Source organism: Pangasianodon hypophthalmus, chromosome 15, assembly GCF_027358585.1.
Source record: "Pangasianodon hypophthalmus isolate fPanHyp1 chromosome 15, fPanHyp1.pri, whole genome shotgun sequence".
Lineage (NCBI taxonomy): Eukaryota > Metazoa > Chordata > Actinopteri > Siluriformes > Pangasiidae > Pangasianodon > Pangasianodon hypophthalmus.
This window is the reverse complement of record NC_069724.1, coordinates 14,016,832-14,037,500: the sequence shown is the minus strand read 5'-3', so window position 1 is coordinate 14,037,500 and position 20,669 is coordinate 14,016,832. Positions and strand designations below refer to the sequence as shown.

General features: G+C 38.8%; 1 protein-coding gene across 3 annotated transcripts in view; it reads left to right on the top strand.

Moving 5' to 3' along the window:
* dacha (dachshund a) overlaps positions 1 to 20,669 on the top strand; it is a 145,098-nt gene that overhangs the window by 86,648 nt on the left and 37,781 nt on the right. For all 3 annotated transcript variants that reach the window (XR_008303814.1, XM_026941239.3, XM_026941240.3), the window contains exon 3: positions 15,212 to 15,343. Coding sequence is in view for 2 of the 3 variants with exons in the window: in XM_026941239.3 (XP_026797040.1) it covers positions 15,212 to 15,343 (132 nt within the window). In the remaining variant the exon portion in view is untranslated. The remainder of the gene's footprint in view (positions 1 to 15,211; positions 15,344 to 20,669) is intronic.

Here is a 20,669-nt window from a genome sequence, read left to right as displayed (position 1 = left end):
TTAATCTCCACCTCAACTGAGTGCTAAATGTTCTTAGGCTATTTTTAGTCAATCTGCATATGCTAGTGATGGAATTAGTTATGCCGGATTATGAACATGTTAGACTGTCCCAAAGAAACACACCTTAGTGTGCTACCTCAGGCTCAGATCTACTGTAAGAACTGTAACCTCATTATTTCAATCACCACAGCTTGGGCTAATAATCCTTGCCACTAGTGTTTTCAGAATGAAATAACAAATTACTGCTAAATGTAATAATTAGCCATGTGTGAAGAGACGTGACATGGAGGATAAGCTGCAACTGAAAGTGATTTCACAACCCAATGTGTAGATGATATTGCTGCGCAGTTTCCTAAAAAGATGGCAAAACAATTTTCAAACTGTTAGGGAACATTGTATAAATTTAATGAATTACATTATTAAAGTTTATAAAGTTCATGTGTGGAATTAAGTATAAAGGGTAAATATTAAATTGATTTACTATGATTGAATATGTATGCCAACACTGAATAAAGGGTATATGATTATATACATACACTGGAGAGTGTGTTTGTCCTGCGATAAGACAACAATAAAAAAAAAATCTTAACTATCTTAGCTAACTTCTGAAAACTAATACTTAAACATTATGTCTATCTATCCATTCATCTATCCACACATACATATGTACACAGAAATTTAGTGAGTTTATTTTAAACACAGTCATAATGTGGCTAGTTCTTTCTCTCTGAATGTATGATTAGTGGAATATTACTTAATGTTTCAGACTTTCTTACTATTCTGACATAATTCATTTACAGTGGGATTTAGATTTAATTTTGTATACTTAATGGGTGTTTACTGGTGATGAGCTCAACAGTAAGAGCCCACATTAATGATTCAGCTTGTCAATTATCCATCCATATACCCGTAGCAGAAGAACAGGACCAGAAATAGTTTGCTCTGTGCAAAGGACACACATGACACACACCAAACACATTCTCTTACAGATCTCTGAATGTCAGTAATTTCACCATAGACACACACACAAACCCTCTCTGCATCTAGCCTGTAGCATTATTAATTTTGACAGTATGTAAGTGGCTATTTTAGTGCTTACTCTGCTAGTTAGCTTCATATTGGCCTGACATTTTCACCCCTTTAAAAAAAGAACATGGGGGAAAAAAGCAAGCCTGTCAATAGTGCATCAGTGAAGTCACACTAATTTTTACACTATCCTCAAGTGTACCTTCATCTGCACATTTTTTACCCTCCTACCCTCCACATCAAAGGTCAGGATCTGACCGTTGATTTGGTATTAAAATGAATAAAGGTGACCTTGTCTAAATTAATAAGTCAGTGGTGAAACATGCTTTCAACATCCAGAAAGGTTACACAAAGGTTAACCTTCAAGTGCAGTAGCAGCATGGAGACAGAAAAAAGAGAGCAAGAGAGAGAGATGCTCCCCCTTTCTTTGTTCCTTCCCACGAAGAGGGATTTTTTTTGTTCACGGGACAAATGAGCTCCTTTTCTAGCCCATCTCTGTCAGGGGTCAGTGTGTTGTATGTTATGCTCACTACAGATGTAAAGAGTGGTTATATGAGTTACCGTAGCCTTCCTGTCAGCTCAAATCTGGCCATTCTCCTCTGACCACTGTCATCAACAAGGCATTTCCTCCTGCTGCTGCTCACTGGATGTTTTTTTGTTCTGTGTAAACTCTGGAGACTGTTGTGCATGAAAATCCCTGGAGATCAGCAGTTACTGAAATAGTTAAACCAGCCTGATCGTTATCCAACCACATGACGGATAATTGCATGAATGTGAAGGGGGACATGGGTATATTCCAATTAAGGTGGCTGGTGAGAGAATTTCTGCCACAAAGCAAAATATTTAATACTTTAGTTTCAGCCTCTTTAGGATAATAGTTCAACCTCACTGGTACAGTAGGGACCTTCAGGGCATTTTTCCAACCCTTCTTTGTATTGTTGTGCTGACTGATACTTCCAATTCTGCTTCTTTGTTCTTTATTCTGTTGTCAGATGTCTTCTACAGTAATCAAATGCCTCTCTCTCTCTCTCTCTCTCTCTCTCATTCTCTAGCTATTGGAGTGGATCAGTCAAATTATCGAGTGGCAAAACTAATTCAGTGCCCTGGGGCCGGCGGAGCTGCCACTTCCCATCAGCCCCACTGCCAGTCAGTGCCTGACTGTTTTCATTTGGGTCCTCTTGTTTCATTTATTATGGCTATTGGAGCTAATCCTACCAGTGAAGCCCCGGCCGGCCCACCTGTCACTATTGTTTCTTCTTTATGATTTGGCCAGTGCCTTCAGCGCCTGAGCTGTGCTAGTCCTCCATTCTCATCCTCCACTTCCTCCTACTCCACCTCCCTGCTGTTCATGGTGGAGGTGAGATTTTGTAGAGAGAGCGAGAGAGCGAGAGAGAGAGAAGAGAGAGAGTGAGAGAGAGAGAGAGAGAGAGAGAGAGCGCTAGCTCATCAGTCACCTTAGTCTTGCTTGGACAGTCTTGGCCCCCTGCAAATGTTTTGCACAAAAATGTAAATTTAGTTCAACCACCAAGTGCTCAGTAACACTTTAATTATTTGATCAGTAACTGTGTTGTAAAAGAGGAAAAAAAGGAGGGAATGATCTCTTCTTCTTTCTTGACATCTTGTTTACTAAAATGAGGGTGACATTGAGAGCTTCATCAGATACAGAGTTCTCAAGGTGAGAAGAGTGTGTGTTGGAGTTCAGCAGGCTCTTGTCTTTGCTGTTTTGCTGTAAAGTAAGCTCTTCGGGTGTTGAGGAAGAGATTGGTCTGTCTTTAATAAACTTCCTTTGTTCTTGCTTTGAAGTATCAGGGAGAGCAGTGCAATTAACTGCATTAACAAGGCTGCGTCATTACCACCAGCTCCAGATATGTGATGTTACAGGAAAAATCACTTTATTGTAATTGAGGTACACCATAAAACTAGCCTATGGAACTTTAATGTTATTTTACTTTTACACAGCTTCTGGATACTTGTGGAATTTTTTTTCTCACATTTCTCAAGACACTGTGGTCATACTGTATTTAGCTGTGTTTAGTTCTGCTTAAACAAACTATTTGTTATCTATGTATTTATATTGTAAATTTTATCTTTCGTTCATTTATCTTCAGTAACCTCTTTATCCTGGTCAGTTTTGCAGTGGATATGGAGCGTATCCCAGGAACACTGGACACAAGGCAGGAGAATTCATCCTGGATGGCTTGCTAGTCCATCACAGGCACCATGAATGCACACATTCACATCTAGGGGCAATTCAAAATACAGTGCCCTCCAAAAGTATTTGAACGACAAGGCCAATTCTTTTGTTTTTGCTATACACTGAAGACATTAGAGTTTGAGATCAAAAGTGGAATATGAGACTGTAGATCTGAATTTGCTGATATTTATATCTAGATGTGTCAAACATGGCACCTTTCGTGGCAGACCACCCAATATTTAGGTGAGCATAGGAAGTATAGGAACAGAGTGTCTTAAATTAAAGTAAATTACACTTCTTAATGTTTGGTTGCATATCCCTTGCTCACAATAAGTGCATCAAGCGGCTGACCCACTGACATCACCAAACTGTTGCATTCTTCTTTTGTGATGGTTTTCCAGGCTTGTCCCGTAGCTTCGTTCAGTTGTTCTTTGCTTGAAAGGGAAATGCATGCTCAACTGGGTTGCTCAAGGTCATGCTCAAGGTCTGGTGATGGACTATATATATATAGTCATACCAGTCTCTTACATTGTTTGGGAGAAATTTTGGCCCGGTGTTTTTTACATCATTGCTTCAGTTCAATGATGTTTGAGGGCATGTTGTTTGTTTATGCACAGCTCTCCTAAGATCCTGCCACAGCATCTCAATGGGTTGAGGTCTGGACTTTGACTTGGCCATTCCAACACCTTGATTTTTTTCTTCTTTAGCCATTCAGATGACAATTTGCTGGTGTGCTTGGGATCTTTATGCTGTTACATGACCCAATTTTAGCCCTGCTTAAGCTGCTGGACATTCGGCCTCACATTTGTCTCAAGAATATTCTGGTATAAAGTGGAGTTCATCATTGTCTCAATAACTGCAAGTTTCCAAGGTCCTGTGGCTGCAAAGCAAGCCCAAATCATCACTCCCTCCATCACCATGCTTGACAGCTGGTGATGGTGTATGTGGTAATATTCAGTATTTGGTTTTTGCCGAACATGGCTCTCTGCATGATGACACCTCCACCTTGGTCTCATCAGTCCAAAGGATACTGTTCCAGAACTTTTGTGGTTTGTTTAGATGCAATTTTGCAAACCTAAGTCTTGATGCCATATTGTTTTTTGGAAAGAAGGGGCTTTTTCCGAGCAACCGTTACATGAAAGTTACACTTGTTCAGGCTACATCGATATTAATCTAGAATCTGAAAACTGCATTTTCGTTTTAAAACACTCTTCGCATAAACTGGCATTTTCAAACATTTTCCAAAAATTGCTCGTCCACACTGAAACGTCTGAAAACACGTACATCCCAGTACTGTGTCAATGTGTAAAAACATAAGAAGCTTTGGCCTGTGTCATTTCCATCAGGTGTTTATTTACTTTCCATCACTTTGACGTGGCAATGTCAAGGAAAAGTACTGAGTTTTTTTAAATGGACAGAAAAAGAGGTGGAGTTGACTGTATCACATGACTAAAAATACGTCTGTTGTTTTTGAATATCTCCATTTTCTCAGTCCACACTACAATGCAAAAACGGCGTTTTCAAATTTATCCACTTGGGAAAGCGTTTTTGAAAAGCTCAGTTTTCTCTGGGCAAAAACGCTGTCTCAGTGTGGATAGAGAAAAAGATTTCTCTAATTTTCCCATTTTCAAATTCATCCAGATTAATGTGGACGTAGCCTCAATCTTTTCCTGATTGTGCTGCCATGAACATAAACATTTAATGTGCTTACAGAGGCGTGTAGCTCTCATGTTGTAGCTCTTGGGTTTTTCTTTATATCTCTGAGCAGTAAACACTGTGAGCTTGGACTGAATTTGCTTGGATGCCCACTCCTGGGAAGATTGGCAACTGTCTTGAAGGCTCTCCATTTGTAAACAGTCCTTCTCATTGTAGAATTGTGAATTTCAAACTGTTTGGGGATAGACTTATAACCCTTCCGAGACTGATGAGCAGCAACAGTTGCTTGTCTGAGGTCATGGCTGATGTACTTTCTTCTTGGCATGCTGTAGACACACACCTGAGTGCTCCAGAACACCAAACTGCCAAAAATTCTGCTTTTATATAGGTAGTCACACTTCTTGACTATTAACTAATCTTGTGCATTACTTTAGTAACGCCTGGCTGTTAATTATTCTCATAATGATTGTGGAAGTAAGAGGAGTGTACTTATTTTTTCCCATCTGGTTTCTGAACAATGGTTTACTTTATGGGAAAAAATGATTACATATCAAAATCTGTTGTGTTTTTTGTTGTCACCTGAGGTTATTTGTTTGTTTATAGAAGTTGGGGAGTGAAAAAACATAGAATTGAAGGACAAAATTGAACAACATAGAACAGAAGGAGGGTGTAAATGTGGGCATGCTGAATTGACAGTCATCGTACCACACTTAGGCTAAGATACAGGTAATGTGTCTTAAACACCTTAATTTTTAATATAAATATTGTCTTGCATCTTAATTTTATGTGATCTGCTTTAGTGTATCAGTGGACAAGTACATTAATTTTCCAAAAAAAAAGAAAAAGAAAATTTTCAAGCAAATATTTTTGAAAATAATCTAACATTAAGAAATAGATCATTTTTTTAGATGACAGCCTCACTGAGGGTGATTTGGACCTTCAGAAACAGAAGGAAGTGAGAGTGTGCAAAACAACGGTGGTGAGTTGCTTGGATCGAGCAGCTGTAATGAAAAGAACAGATGCTGCTTTAAAGGCTAAGGGGGATCACACCAAATAAATATTTTTATCTTACTTTTTATCTTTTTCTTTTCTTTAGAAAATTTTTAATATTTGAAAATTTTTCCTTTCGTTTTTCTGAAATAATACTAAAAATCTTTGCCTTACAAAATGTGCCTAAGACTGTTTCACAGTACTGCATATCTGACTGAATGCCTGTTATTGTAGCATCAGTTAATGGGGGCTTTCTAAAAGTTTGCGCATCATAATTAATCCTTACAAGTAAGCACTCATTATCACGCTTTGCGGCTGTTGCGCTCTGTTTGTTGTGTGTCACACCCTGGAGTGGAAATTTTGTCTACAACTGCGAAACACAGTTCTAGTAATTAAAGAATATGATGTGAGGCACCTTGAGAAGTATTAAGGAAGGGAAGGGGGTGGAAAGTGAGAAATGTGGTGTTTTTTTTAAAAAAAGAGAGAGAGAGAGATGCAGAATGGGAGAAAGTCTGAGGAACTAGAGAAAGAGTGGAGAAGTAGGAGAAATGACATGAGAAGAGAGAGATGAGAAAGTGTGCAAAGGAGATGGAGAGAGCATGCAGGCGAGAGAGGGGAAAAGTGCTCTCCACTCACTTTCTGCCCAGTGAGCAGTGCCTCGTTACTCTTTGAACACTTGGCCCATTTATTTTTGCTAAGTTGTGAGATTCTGAGTCAGCCAGAGAGGACTCTAGTGGCTCTTTCCATGAAACATTAACGAGTTCCTGGGGTTAAAGGGATGCCTAGAAATCATTGCTGATTGCAATGCTGATTGCTGTGTGTGTGTGTGTGTGAGTGTGTACAATAATATATTGCATATCTTGCGTGTGTATGGTGTGTATGTATGTATGTGTAAATATATATATGTATACACACACACACACACACTAAAGTCTTGTTGCAAGATTCTTAATCGACTGTCTCCACCACCCACCACCCAGAGCTTCTTTAGGGCCAGTGTTGATGACGCGTACAGATCAGAACGCCTACAGACCAAACACTAGAATTCAATCCCACCACTTAATCTTCACTCTGCCCACTCCACTCACAGTTTCAGAAATTGTTCAATTCTGTTGCATTAGTAAATGCTCCCTCATCCCCTTATCCTTTTTCTCTAATAAATGGTTAGTAAGGATAATACAGAAATTAGTGGATAGTTAAGCTGAAAATTGTAGAAGCAGAATATCTGTTTTAATCTATATCTCAAGACAAAGATATACCGGTACATCACTTCATAGATCTCGAGTCACTGTAGCGTATCAGGTGCCGCAAGAGGTTTGTCAGCTCCCCCTCTGCCAAGTCCATCAGTGGAAAGATGCTTTCAAAAAAAAAAATCCTTGTGAGGACCTTCCACTGACATAATTATTAATGCAGCTAATTAATGCTATGCCTAAACTTAGCTTGCACCATACCTCAGTAACCAAAAGGAAACATTTTGGTTCTTTTAGTTTTTTGAATAAAAGCTGCTGAAAAAAGTTTTGCTCTCTTCCTCATGGGGACCAGCCAACATGGTCAAAACTGTCAGATATTCCTATCCTTGTGGGGACATTTGGTCCCCACCAAGATATAAAAACATGCCCACAAATGTTCAGTAGGTATTAAGCAGGGGTGTCCCATCTTATCCGGAAAGGGCCAATGTGGGTGCAGGTTTTCATTCCAACCAAGCAGAAACCACACCTGAGTCTGTTGAAAGCCAAGATCAACTTATTAAACAGGTGGAATCAGGTGTGGCTCCTGCTTCATTGGAATGAAAACCTGCACCCACACCGGCTCTTTGTGGATAAGATTGGACACTCCTGGCATAAAGGAACCCATTGATACAGGGAAATGTAAATTCATCCAAAAAAGGCTGAAGAACTGCAAATACTGTCATTGATTAAAACCCACTAATGACTCCACAGCTCACTGCAGACTTAAGCTTTCAGACACCTTGTGAGAAGCATGACAGTAAAAGGAAATTATTTCTCATTTTAACTTATTTGACTCTTTCTCTTCTTTATCTCAATCTTTCTTTCCGTGTTCACTATTCTCTTTTTGCATTTTTATGTGGACACAACTGTATTGCATTTAGTGTAGCTTTTCACACAGTTGCCCTGTCCTCCCCACACTTCCTACTGATGTGGTGTGTGTGCATTTCTGTTTGCATGTGTGTGTTTGTGAGAGAGAATGAGAGAGAGAGAGAGAGAGAGAGAGAGAGCTCATCTTGAGTTAATAACAGCATACCTCCATATCAGTATCTAGTTTCATTAAAAGTAATTACGGAGTGCTGCCTCTGCTGCAGCTTCACCCAGGATCAACTCATCCTTTTACTCCTTCCTTGAAAATCTATTAGCTATGAGGTGCTGATGTGAGACCTGTCAGTGGTCTTGCACAAATGCTTCATCTAAGTAAATGCAGAAATTACTTTTGTTCGGCAAAAATTCTAAAAAAAAAAAAAAAAAAAAAAAAAAAGCTATTAATGTACTCAGAATAAAATGCTAATATACTGCTAAAATTGTTCAAATAGAAATTAGATGTACCATTACAATAAATCTGAAAGGAACACTGAAATGTGTCGTAAGTAAAAAAAAAAAAAAAAAAAATATATATATATATATATATATATATATATATATATATATATATATATATATATATATATAATAATAATAATAATGATGGCTGGTTTGGTCTCTCATGCTCTCTCATGAGTTAATGATGAGCAAAAACTGCAAAACCTAAAATAGGCTAAAAACCTAAAAAGCAATAAATAAACTACTGAAATAAATGTAATAAATGTAATGTAATTTTGCTTTAATGAGTTCACTAAATTATGTTATCGCGATAACGCATTAATTAATTAACGCCGACAATTATTTTATCGTGCATTAACGCAGTTTTTTAAATTACTACTTTATTTCGAAAGTCCGTTGCTCACTGGTTCTGAATACACATACAGACAAACAATGGGTCACAAGAGGGGTGGGATGTTGATCAGAACTGGCTTGGGATGGGCGTCATCACGCATCTCAACCAATGAGAGCATTTGGGGTGGGTCTAAGACTGCTGAAGTGCGCACATGAACCAGGAAAATTGGAACAGAAAAATGGAGAAAGGTACCGAACTTTTACATGGACATTTTCAGTTTAAATCTCATCCCTGACATGTTCAGAACATGTTCATTTATAGATGTTAACTTGCTGTTGCTCTGAAGGTGTTATAATGTTATGATCGGGGCTCTGGGCTCTGAGCATAACTTGTTTTTCTATAACAAACTAGACTAAACGTTAATGCCCTGGCAGTGGCAGATAGCGTTGGTTTTATATTTAATTTGATTACATTAATGTTTAAGTTGAGATTTACAAGAAATATTTTAAATTAAAAATTTTAACTGCTACTATGTAAAGGGAATATGCTGTAAAAAGCACCTTATCTGTTTAAAATGTTTGCAAACCAAATGCTATTGCACTTTTATTCATATAGCACTACTTTTAAAATAAAAGTGCACAATACACTATTGAATTCATTATTTAATTTTACGCTTAACAATGCGATTAATCGCAGAAAAATTATGCGATTAATTGCGATTAAATTTTTTTTATCGTTTCCCAGCACTAATATATATATATATATATATATATATATAAAATGTGTGTGTGTGCGTGTGTGTGTGTGTCAGAAGATTCCACTGATAATTTGATATAGGATTCAGTTATAATGCACAGATTTGCAGGGCTAAGGCTGGCTTTGTGAAGAACAAGATAAGATTTCTTGACTAGGACAAGACTTTATAAAATTCTGCCTTTATATGTCTCTGCAGTTACATCACAAGTTTATTGTTTTGTATTTTTTTTATTCTGATGCTGTAACCCTGCTGTACAAACTTATTTCAGGGTTATTCTGAACACTATATATTCTATAACACTCAACCCAGATTGTACAATTCATGCTCTCTCTCCTGTGCCAGTCTATTGCACAACCAACAGGGTAATGAGCCAGAAAAAAATCTTTCCCTTTCATTCAGGCTTTTATTCATCTACTCCTAGCATGGCCCATTTCTTGCTCTCCCTCTATTCGCATTTGCCGGAACCGGGTTCAATTTCACCCGCTGGCTGGCCGTCTTTGTTGGGTGTTCATCTCATCCCATTTTTATTCAGAAATTCCAAAGCTAAAGTAAATACAGTATTACTCACTTCCCTCTTTCTCTTTTTCTCCTTCCTTTTTGTCCTTTTCACTGTCTCGGTTTACTTGCAAAAGTGAATTTGGCTGGTAATATTTACTCTTAAAAGAATAAAAAAGGAATGCTGGCCTTTCCCACCTCTTTTTCTCTGTTCACTCTCTATCAGGTACAAATCTGATACTTCTCTTTTCCCCGAGACAAAGTGAAAAAGAGCACTTACACCCCCACCCTCCATCCCCAAAGAAAGAGAAAAATGCAAAATTCAACAATGTGTTCAGTGGGTGACAGACAGAGTGCTCGAGTGACCCTCTTTGAGATCTGTCCAGGCTTATTCTCACAACCAATCTTTTTCTTCTGCCTCTCTTTCTCTTTTTCACTGTTTCAGTATCTGCCCCCGTTCCTGTTTGTAAGGAATCTCATATGCAATTGCAAAGCCAGTGTGTTTATGTGATTGTTCAGTGGGGGCTACAACTGAACAATCTATTGAACAATCTACCAGCTGATTGAACACTACATCAGGAAATGCTGGCTACAAATATTTGAAGAGGGATAGGGAAGTCCACTGACATACTACATTAAGACTGTATGACCAGACAGACAAACTTTAAAAAGTGTACTGCTAAAATGCTATCACATGATCTCTGCTGGAAATATCTAACTAATGTAGCTATAAGCCACATACACATTATAGTACACTGAAATTCTTTATTTTACATATCCCAGCTTGTTAGGAAGATGGGCTCCGAGCGATATGGCACACCTGGAGTAGAGAAGCTTAAGGGCCTCGCTCAAGGGCCCAACAGTGGCAGCTTTGCAGTGCTGGGGCTTGAACCCTTGACCTTCTGATTATTAACCCAGAACTTTTTGTATAGTTTTATATGATTTATGTGGTTTTCTTAGCTCTGGAAAGGTTCCTAAAACATGCAGGGGTTTAAATAGAACCTTTGAATTTGAAAAACACTTAAAATTTTTTAATACAGTAGAGTCAAAGTTGAAGGTTTCAACCAGACTTGTTACATTTCTACCTTTTTATGCCTTTGCACTTTGCACACTCTCCATGTTACCTGCTAAGAAAATTATTAATAGATTAAATACATAAACATTTTTACATGCAGAAAGTTGAACTAGCTTTGTTATATTAGAAAGGTTATTAGTTAGTGATATAGTCTTGATATTTATTTATCTGTTTATTTAGAAATAAATCATCTTTGTTATATTTCATTTGTCATAATCTTGATTAGGTGTCATGGTAGCACCAAAGGGTTCTAATGTCATGGAATGGATAGAGGAGACAGTTGCAAGTGCAGATAATTTATTGTGTAAAGTACAAACTAACAAACGAAACCATGAAAACAAGAACCATTAACATGAACTATGGATACAAGGCAAGAGACATACAGACTATAAGCGATAATGAGGCGATAATACCCATTCCTTGATAGAAAGCTTTACTGACCAATGGATTCAGATTTTTTTTTGAGTTCTAGTAGGGGCTGCTGGAGAAGAACCACCTGATGTGGGAGCAACAGGGGAAGGGAGAATGGATAAACGTCACACTGGAATGGCTCAAAGCCATGCGTCCCCCTGGAAAAATCTTTTAAGGTGGGGGCTCCCAACCAGGCTGGGACCATGACACTGAGGATGTTGCTTTGCCTTGTTGCTTGACTGAGGACGTCCCTCTATCACAATCTCGCCATGGGTGTCACTCCGTCTGCCTGCTCTTCAGACGTCATTACACCATCCAGCTCCGCTTCGGACGTAGTTCCGACTTCCTACTCCACTGAAGACGTCGCTCTGCCTTCTTGCTTCACTTCAGACATCACTCTGCCTCCTTGTTTGGCCCGAGGACATCACTCTGCCTCCTCTGGCTCTGTAGAGGACGTCGCCCTCTGTCAAGGTCCTCTGGAAATGGAGAGACTCCAGGCTTGATTGTGCTCTTTGGAAGCCGCTTGTTAAAGGGGGGGGTTCTGTCACGGTAGCACCAAAGGATGCAGAACTACACTACCCATCAGCACCAGCACATCACATGCCTCACTAATCACTCTCATCTCTCATGTCTCCTTATGCCTTGTATGCCTTGTCCTTATGCTTTTGTTGTAGTTATTGTTTGTTGTGCCTCATTATCGCTTATAGTCTGTATGTCTCTTACCTCGTATCCACAGTTCATGTTAATGGTTCTTGTTTTCACGGTTTTGTTTGTTAGTTTGTACTTTACGCAATAAATTATCTGCACTTGCAACCGCTTCCTCTATCCATTCAGCATTGTCAGGTGGTGCATACCTTGCTCACTTTTGACCCCAAGAAGCAGCAATTTCATTAATGTTGCAAAGGCGCACAAAAAAAAGCCTACTCACCAACCTGCCAAAACAGTGACCCTTTGAAAGCTGAAATTAATCTACTGATGTAACACTCACTTGGAGATCAAAAGAAGCTCCTTTAGACCTTTTTACCTCTGGAACCCACCTCTCGTACCACTCTTTAATTAAATGAGACATTGTTGACTAGGTTTGAGGGAAAAGAGGGGCTGATTCAACAAATTCACCCAAAAGGAATCCGAACTACCTCATACCTGACCACTCTGATACACACACACTCTCCACACACACACACCCCCCCGAATACAAAAGCCCTTCCTCATATCTTCACAGAGTTTGTTATCATCAAGTTTAGCCGAGATGAACCTGCCAGGTTCAGAAAACAGGATGGATGGGTCCTCCTAACCACCTAACATGGCCTGGTGCGCTCAATTCATCTGTTCAGTGTCAAAGACCTCCAGTCTTCAAAAGCAGGAGTTTTGAAGGTGTGAGACTCCAGTTGTAGATCTGAAGGGCCATGTGAAAGGCAAACAATAAGCAATCTGTTTGTCCAACCTCTACAAAAACGGCTCTCGCCTTTCATGCGCCTGCTCCCATTTCTGTGGGTCGCGACTTCCCTCGAACATCAATTACCATCACACAACGCTGTTTGATCTCCAAGCTTTCTCCTCCAGAGGCATCGGATAATGCACCTATTGTGTTTTTTTCCCCTCCTTCCTTTTTTCCTTTCTGCTGCCGTTTCATATACAACATGTGCCCCATCAGTCACTAGCCTTGTTTGCAAGTTTTTATTACAGGAGAATGACTTAGCTTGTCCAAAGGATAAATGACATTCCTGATGTTTATAGCATTTCTGAGTAGTAGCTCTGCAACTTTGTGGCTCTTTCAGTTCGTTCTACAACTACTATATATCTCTCTTGTTCCTGGTGATTTGGTGGAAACCTGTCTTGTGTCACTATCAGCTGTATGATTGGATCTTGCACTTGTATTACTATCAGCTGTACTATTGGCTTCTGCCTGACTTATGAGTTGCTCTGGACAAAAGTTTCATCCGAATAATTTAATGTAAACATAACATACTTACAAAGAACATTTGATTGCATAGCAAAAGGGCTAAACTTTTACAGTTAGTCCTTTGAACAGGTCTAAACATTTCAATGAGACACATCATTCTGTTTGATAGTATTTCCAAAAATGTGAGAAAGAAAATGAGCTAAAATCTCAATCCATACTTATTATATCCAGCCTTTCTTTCTTTGTGTGTGTGTGTGTGTGTGTGTGTGTGTGTGTGTATCTGCTTTTGGAAATGTGGTGCCTGACTGCAGGATTAGAGATAAAAAAATTAACTCATAAAATGAGTCAATTGTGCTGATTACACGTTAACACAGCCATTTTATTACCTTCCCCATCTCCTGTTTTTGTCTGGGTAAGCCTAGGAACGTAAGAGCTGTGTGTTTTGTCCATATACATGTAAAAAGCATATGTCTTTGTTTTAAAGTAAGAATAATTTTTTTCTTAAGGCAAGTATTTGCCTTAAGAGCTGTCATGGAATGCTGTAGCTTGTGCCTTTTCTCTGTGATAATTTCCCACCGTGGGTGTTTGAGGAGCACTGAGCTTTGCTTTTCATGCTACCTTTGCAGAAAAGAGCAAAAAGGAACAAAAGTGTGCCAAGCAAGCTCAACTCCAAAAAAATCCTATGGCACATATTCCGGAGGCGATACTGTTAATGAATTAGATCAAGGTGACATCCATTCTGAACCTGGGGACAAAAATGGATGAAGGACATGAGCCTCCACTTCCTTTTTTCCACTAGAATGGGTTGTAAATAAGTTAGTAGTATAGTGTGCAAGAAAGACCCTGCAACGTCACTTAATGAATCACTTAATGCAGCCCCTCCGTTGTTTAATTGAATTAATTAGGGGCCTAATTGAGCTGAGTGATGATGGCTTCTGGGGTTGTGGAGTCCTTGATGAGCTGAAGGTAGGGCTCAGGAAGTGTGCAAGAGTGGGGAAGTCCTCCTGGGACGCATACACACACTCATAGGCAGGAGTCCAATGAACATGATGTCAGTGGGAGTAGTTTTCCCATTTTCCTCCGGAAGAAAAGATTTTGTTGGTGCTACGTTGGGCTCAGATTCACCCTGTCCAAAGAGAACTTGCGACACTGAATCTAATCACATACTGGAAAAATACTGGACCCTGAAATGTGAATACCACAAAGGATTCTGTGATTGCAGTCTATAGGCTATATTTTCATGTTCAATCAAATCAGAAGTTGTTGAATTTTGTCTACAAGTACAATGGTTATGCTCTAACAATAAACATCTTTAGATAAAACAGGCATGAGCAAATGTCTTACTAAAACTGGGGACTTGCGTAGATTTATCCAGATTTTGTTGTATGGGTCCATGTCCATCAGGATAAGTCATAAGCCAAATTTTCCCCTCTGCAATAGTAGTGGCATCTCTCACAGAATAACTTGTGCAGATTTAGAATTAAATTCTGAAATTTTAAAATACATTTGACGGACTTCCATTATAAGTGATTTTTTTTTAAAAAGGTTTTCCTATTTTTCCTCAGTACAGGAAAATGTGTCAGTTAATGTCTATGGTAATCACATATTAGACAGAACTGGTAAATGGACATTAGTCTGAAAAACACAGGAATATTTAGTTAAAAAAAAAAAAAAGAAAACAAACAAGGCCAAGGAAGCCTCTGACCTTGAATACACTACTTTTGTTTACTGTAGCTGAGGGCACACACCAAAGAAGTGTGGGAAAATGGCTCAGTTTGTGTGTGTGAATGCAGATTGCTGACTTGTGTACGTTTCCAGGTCTGACAGCAGCAGCTATGGCAGAGGCAATGAAGCTGCAGAAGATGAAGCTGATGGCCATGAACAGCATCCACGGAGCAAGCAGTCAGAATGGCACGGAGTCTGAAAATGAAGAGCTCAACTCCAACACAGGTCAGAGTCTTGAATACACACATGCGCGTTTGTAGTAGTGTTTTTGTGAGGATCTTCTTGCTGTCAGGATCTCGGCATTCCTGAATCTAATCCCTAACCTTGACCTGATCTGACCTTGACGTGAAGCTGAACTCAAATCATGCCTAATGCTGCATTTGAGACGAAGTTGCAACTTGTAATTTCCTGCCTATAGCCCGTACAAACCACCTAAAATCTCAACTACCAGTTTCCTCCCTGTTTACGAAGTGACATCAAATCAACATGGTCATGCAATCAATTAATAAACAGACACTACTTGGGTAAATCTATAACATTGACCATACTAATTTTTGTTTTGAGAAGGTAATCATCGACGTTACAGTTATCACTAATGTTAGCCAGCTAGCTTGTTGCTAACGCCATCAACGCAGCATAACTCTATCCCTCACTATAACCTAACCTAACCTGTTGCCAAAACTGAAACATTCCTACATTCAAAACAGCAAATAAAACCAAGGTGCAATGTGTTTTGGCATACTTTAAAAAGCAATTTATAAATGAGAACAAATGAGATATTCGGCTTTTTTTGTCCTAAACAGGGATGGTTAGTATTTCTGATACTTTGAAATACAAAATATTATTTCGTATTTGTTTGTAATTAGACAAAAAAAATTTTTTGCAATTTGTAATTTTAAAAAAAAAGCGTGTTCTCAATTCTCAAGAAATTCGTAATGACTTGTACCAATGACTATAAATTGTCTTCAGCACCAAAAACACATCAAATGCTAGCAGTTTTTTCTTAACTCACTGTTTGTCAACAGTTTTTAAACCAGGTTCAGACTGACTTATCAGGAAGGAAATGGAGGCAATGCAATGTGGTCTGATTTTATGGATCCATGTTATCATTACTAGATCTTTAAATAGTGTTTTAAAAATTTCATATAAATGCTAAAGCAGGTTTTCTTATTATATAATTTATTATATTCATTATATTTTACATGCTAGCAGGAAAACCTGCTAAAATAGCAAGGTTAGTAATAAGATAAAGCAAGCGTGAGTATTGAACACTTTTGATTTAGTGCAGTTTATGAAATTATTTTATACATCCCTTACAAAATATATCCTTTATATAGTCACACACACACACACACACACACACACACAATGTATCACTCTTTTGTGATCCAGTTGAATCAATCAGCACAACTGAACCAGTTTCATCCTACAATCCATCACAATTCATCTGAGACAAATTTTGCTTCTTCGTCCTACCAGTCAATCACAATTACATCAGCGGCATTAAGGGTCAAAATGGAATGAACAGACCACTGGTGTGTGGAGACACATTAAAGGTTTAAAGTGAATCAGGGGAGATGCTGCACATAAAAGAGAGTAAAAACACACACACACACACACTCACATGCAACTAAAGGAGTTTTGTCCTTGCCTTCCTCTTGCTTTAGTGTTTTAGATATACTTTATTGGGACTGATGACATACTTAATGTTCACTGCCTGACTGCGCATTTAGATTGTTATGTTACCAACAACACACATATACACACATACACATGTATTCACACACACACACACACACACACACTCACACGCACATGTGTGTGTGTCATGCTTTATCACAGTGAACAACAGCAAGCACAGATACAAATACCACACAGCTTGTGTGAGTCTGAATATGCAGAACATATAAATATAGGCGGTTTCATAGGCCATGTCAGTCAGTAGCCAGGCCTACAAATAAAAGCAACCAAGATAAACTTGATCATTAATCTCTTTCCTGGCTTTTTCACTTTGTAGACACAATTATATAATGATTGTGAATGTACCTTACCAATAACAATTGAATTGAATTATGGTTAGATAGAATTATGATTCAACACTCATTTATCTAAGACTTAAGCCAGAGTTACTGAAGTTTTTTAATCTCCAAGTGTCCTTTGCTAAAGTTACCATGCTCTGGAATTTGATCTGCATTTGGGTCGTAACCTGACTCAAGAAAAGACCATCATCATGCTGATAATGTGCATCTGCTGCACAGTATCTCTAAAGATATGTGAAATAGAAAAAAAAAAAACAAAGAATGTGAATTTTAGTTATTTAGTTATTTTAGTTATTAAAATGTACAAATGTGCATTATTATAATTAAAATAATTAGTAATGTAGCTAAATTTTTGCTCAGTAAAATCAAGCCTTCTTGCTTACTGCAAATTTACTCAAACTAAAGTAAAGGCTGTGAGACCATTGTGGAAAGAGAGGATAAATAAGAGTGGAAGAGGAAGAAGCATGCAGTGGCTACAAACGTGAAAAGTGGTAAAGAAGATCAAGTCAGATTTTGTTCCTGTTTGCAGATGTCAGCATCGTGTGTGTCTGCCAGTGAGAAACACAGGAAGCATGGGAGTATAATGTAATGTAAGAAGGAGAAAGGACAGAGAGAGAGTGCCTGTGTGTGCGTGTATGTGTGTGTGTTTGTGTGCCTATGAGCATGTTTTTATATCTTGGTGGGGACCAAATATGACATTTTTGACCTAGTGGGATTTGAGGACATGAAGAAAGCTTTTTTCTTTTTGGTTACCAAGGCAGAGGATTGGGTTAGGTGGCTTAGCATTGGGTTAGGTGTAGGCATAGCATTTATTATTTAAAAAAAATAACTTGCTTTGTAGATTTTGTCTGGTGCTTTGTTTTAGGTTTGTGGTGTGTGAGTGTGTGTGTGAGTGTATGTGTGAGTGTATGTGTGCACATGTGTAACAGAGGGGAATCTGGCTGGAATCTGAGCTAGCATCCTTGCACCTCTCAAGTTAAACAAACACCCTCTAAAGCTCTGTAGCCAACTGTGACCCTTGGCTCTCTCTCTTTTGCTTTCTGTCTGTCTTTCTTTCTGCCTCTCTCTCTTTGCCAAGACATGGCTCCTTAAGCAACAGCTGCAAATTTCTGATGGCTCTGTTTTTCTTTCCCTTTCTTTTTCATTCCCCTTTTATGCTCCTGCAGGCTGTTTTTGGTTGCCTCCTCTTGCTTGCTCTCTGTGGCAAGCTTTTTTTCTTTTCCTTTTTTGGAAAACATCAAAGGGATCTGAGTAATCTGTAGCCCCACCACGACATGTAGAACACACCACATAACACCGGTGATATCTGCAAGAGGCAGTAAGGTGAGATAGGCTCAATTTCAATCTCCCTCTCACAGTGTCATCAAACAATGACACTGGGGAAGAAACAAGAAAGCACATTCCAGACTTACATGGAAAGCAACACGTCTTTTATTATTATTTTTTGTTTGATAACTTATGTTTCAAGATAGTAATTTGGCACAGAGTAACACGTGCTCTTTTTTTAGTCAGGCAAAGTGCAACAGAAGAGGTTTGAGCATGGAGCTCATTGTGGAGTGAGTGTGTTTACGCTAGCGACCAAGCAGGATGCAGTTACCAGAGGGGCTCCTGTGAAATGGTGTCTTTAAATATAAATACATCCTTGAAAAACAAAAAAGAGAGGAGTGAGGAAGGACAAAAAAGATAAAAGAAGGAACATGCGTTTTTTTTGTCCTGAGCACCAGCAGAAATATAGGTGAGCAAAAAGACTCATTGGTCTAATGGAGAACTGTCAGGGAGAATCACTGTCACAAATGACATCAGAGAGGAGCTGATATATATTTTGCCAGAGCAACTGACAAGTTAAAAGTGAAATACCATGCATTATTTATACAGCCTCTAGAATCTGTCATCCATGTGACTTGCAGAGTTAGCAAAAAACAGGTGTATGTGTATATATATATATACATACTGAGAGAGAGAGAGAGAGAGAGAGAGAGATGGTGGCAGAATAGTGGGAAAGAGAGGTCATGAGTGTGTGAGAGAGCATGGGGGAATGTGCACTCAGAGCACTGAATGAGTGTGGGTGTGTTTTTAGGGAAGTATGTGTGCCCATTGCAGATCCCTAACTACCAAAGTGGTCAGCATTTTCATTTTCTTTTTGGTATCTCACACTTCTCCTTCAGTTTCTTCTTTGCTCTCGTCTTTCAAGTTCTTAATCATATTGCATTATTATAAACAAACTGGACTGGTTTTTTTTTCTTTCCCGTATGGTCCTTTGTTTTATTAATTTTCTTCACTGCTCAGTCTCTCTCTTTTCAGACTTTTCCTCTTATATTTATTTCTTTTCTGCTTTGAGTGTTATAGATGCTCTGTATAATGTTTGATCAACTGTTTTAGTGTTTTCATGTGATCCAACGCTAAATTCAAGCCAATGTGACAGTGACCAGTGAGTAAAGACAGTTCTAGAAAACACTATTGACTAATCCCTGGTTCCTCTGGAGTTACATATACGCACTATATACGTTCACAATACACATTGAAGACACAGACACCATTCCTTCATTCCTTCATTCCTTCATTCATTCATTCGTCTTCATTACTCGTTTTATCCTGGTCAGGGTCGTCGTGGAACCAGAGCCAATCCCTGGAACACTGGGCACAAGGTGGGAGAATTCACCCTGGATGGGATGCTAGTCCATCATACGGCACCATGAACAAACACATTCTAAAGCCTAGTTCACACTGCACCGACAGACACGGACCAACACCGACAGTCACCAACTTTTAAAAATTGGCCATTGGATTTGGAATGTTGGGAAGCACAACTGTCTTGTTCACACTGGCCCAACAGACACCAACAAACATTTTTACGAACATTCATACTGGTTTAAAAATGGATCCTTTTACCACAATCAAAATATTACTATTACTAGTGTCTTGACGTGTCGTCCTTCGCCTGAAAAGACGAAGAGTGAAACGAAATAGGTTGTGGCTGAAGCCTTGGTTGTTGCGACGTGAGAGACAGTATGCTTACTTACTGCAGAACTGCAGACAGAGGATGTGCAAAGCTTTCAAAATTTTGCTCGGTTTGACCCCAAGCAGTTTCAACAACTAGATGGTGGCACCAAACATTCAGAGGCAAAGTACAAATTTTAGAGGTGCCATTTCACCTGATGAATGCCTAACAATTACACTTTGCTTCTTGGCAACAGGTAATAATCTTTGTTTCAAGGTTTGGCCTTGTTCAGCACCACTGGACCTGACAGCTTCCCAAATGCACAATTAAAGCACAAAGACAGAGCGGACACCGACATGTTCTTTGCAAAAAGGTAATTTTGTATCAATGTGTTGTTTAAATAAAATTGTTTATTTTGACCCCCGGTGAGGATCATCTACTTTTGTGTTTTGGTTTTAATTGGGATCACCCGCTAACCATATGCCATTTTCCATATTCTGTTTCCTGAAGTAAGAAGCGAAATCATGACAAATGTTTATAGCTTACATTTGCATAAATCTATTGTTCATAATGT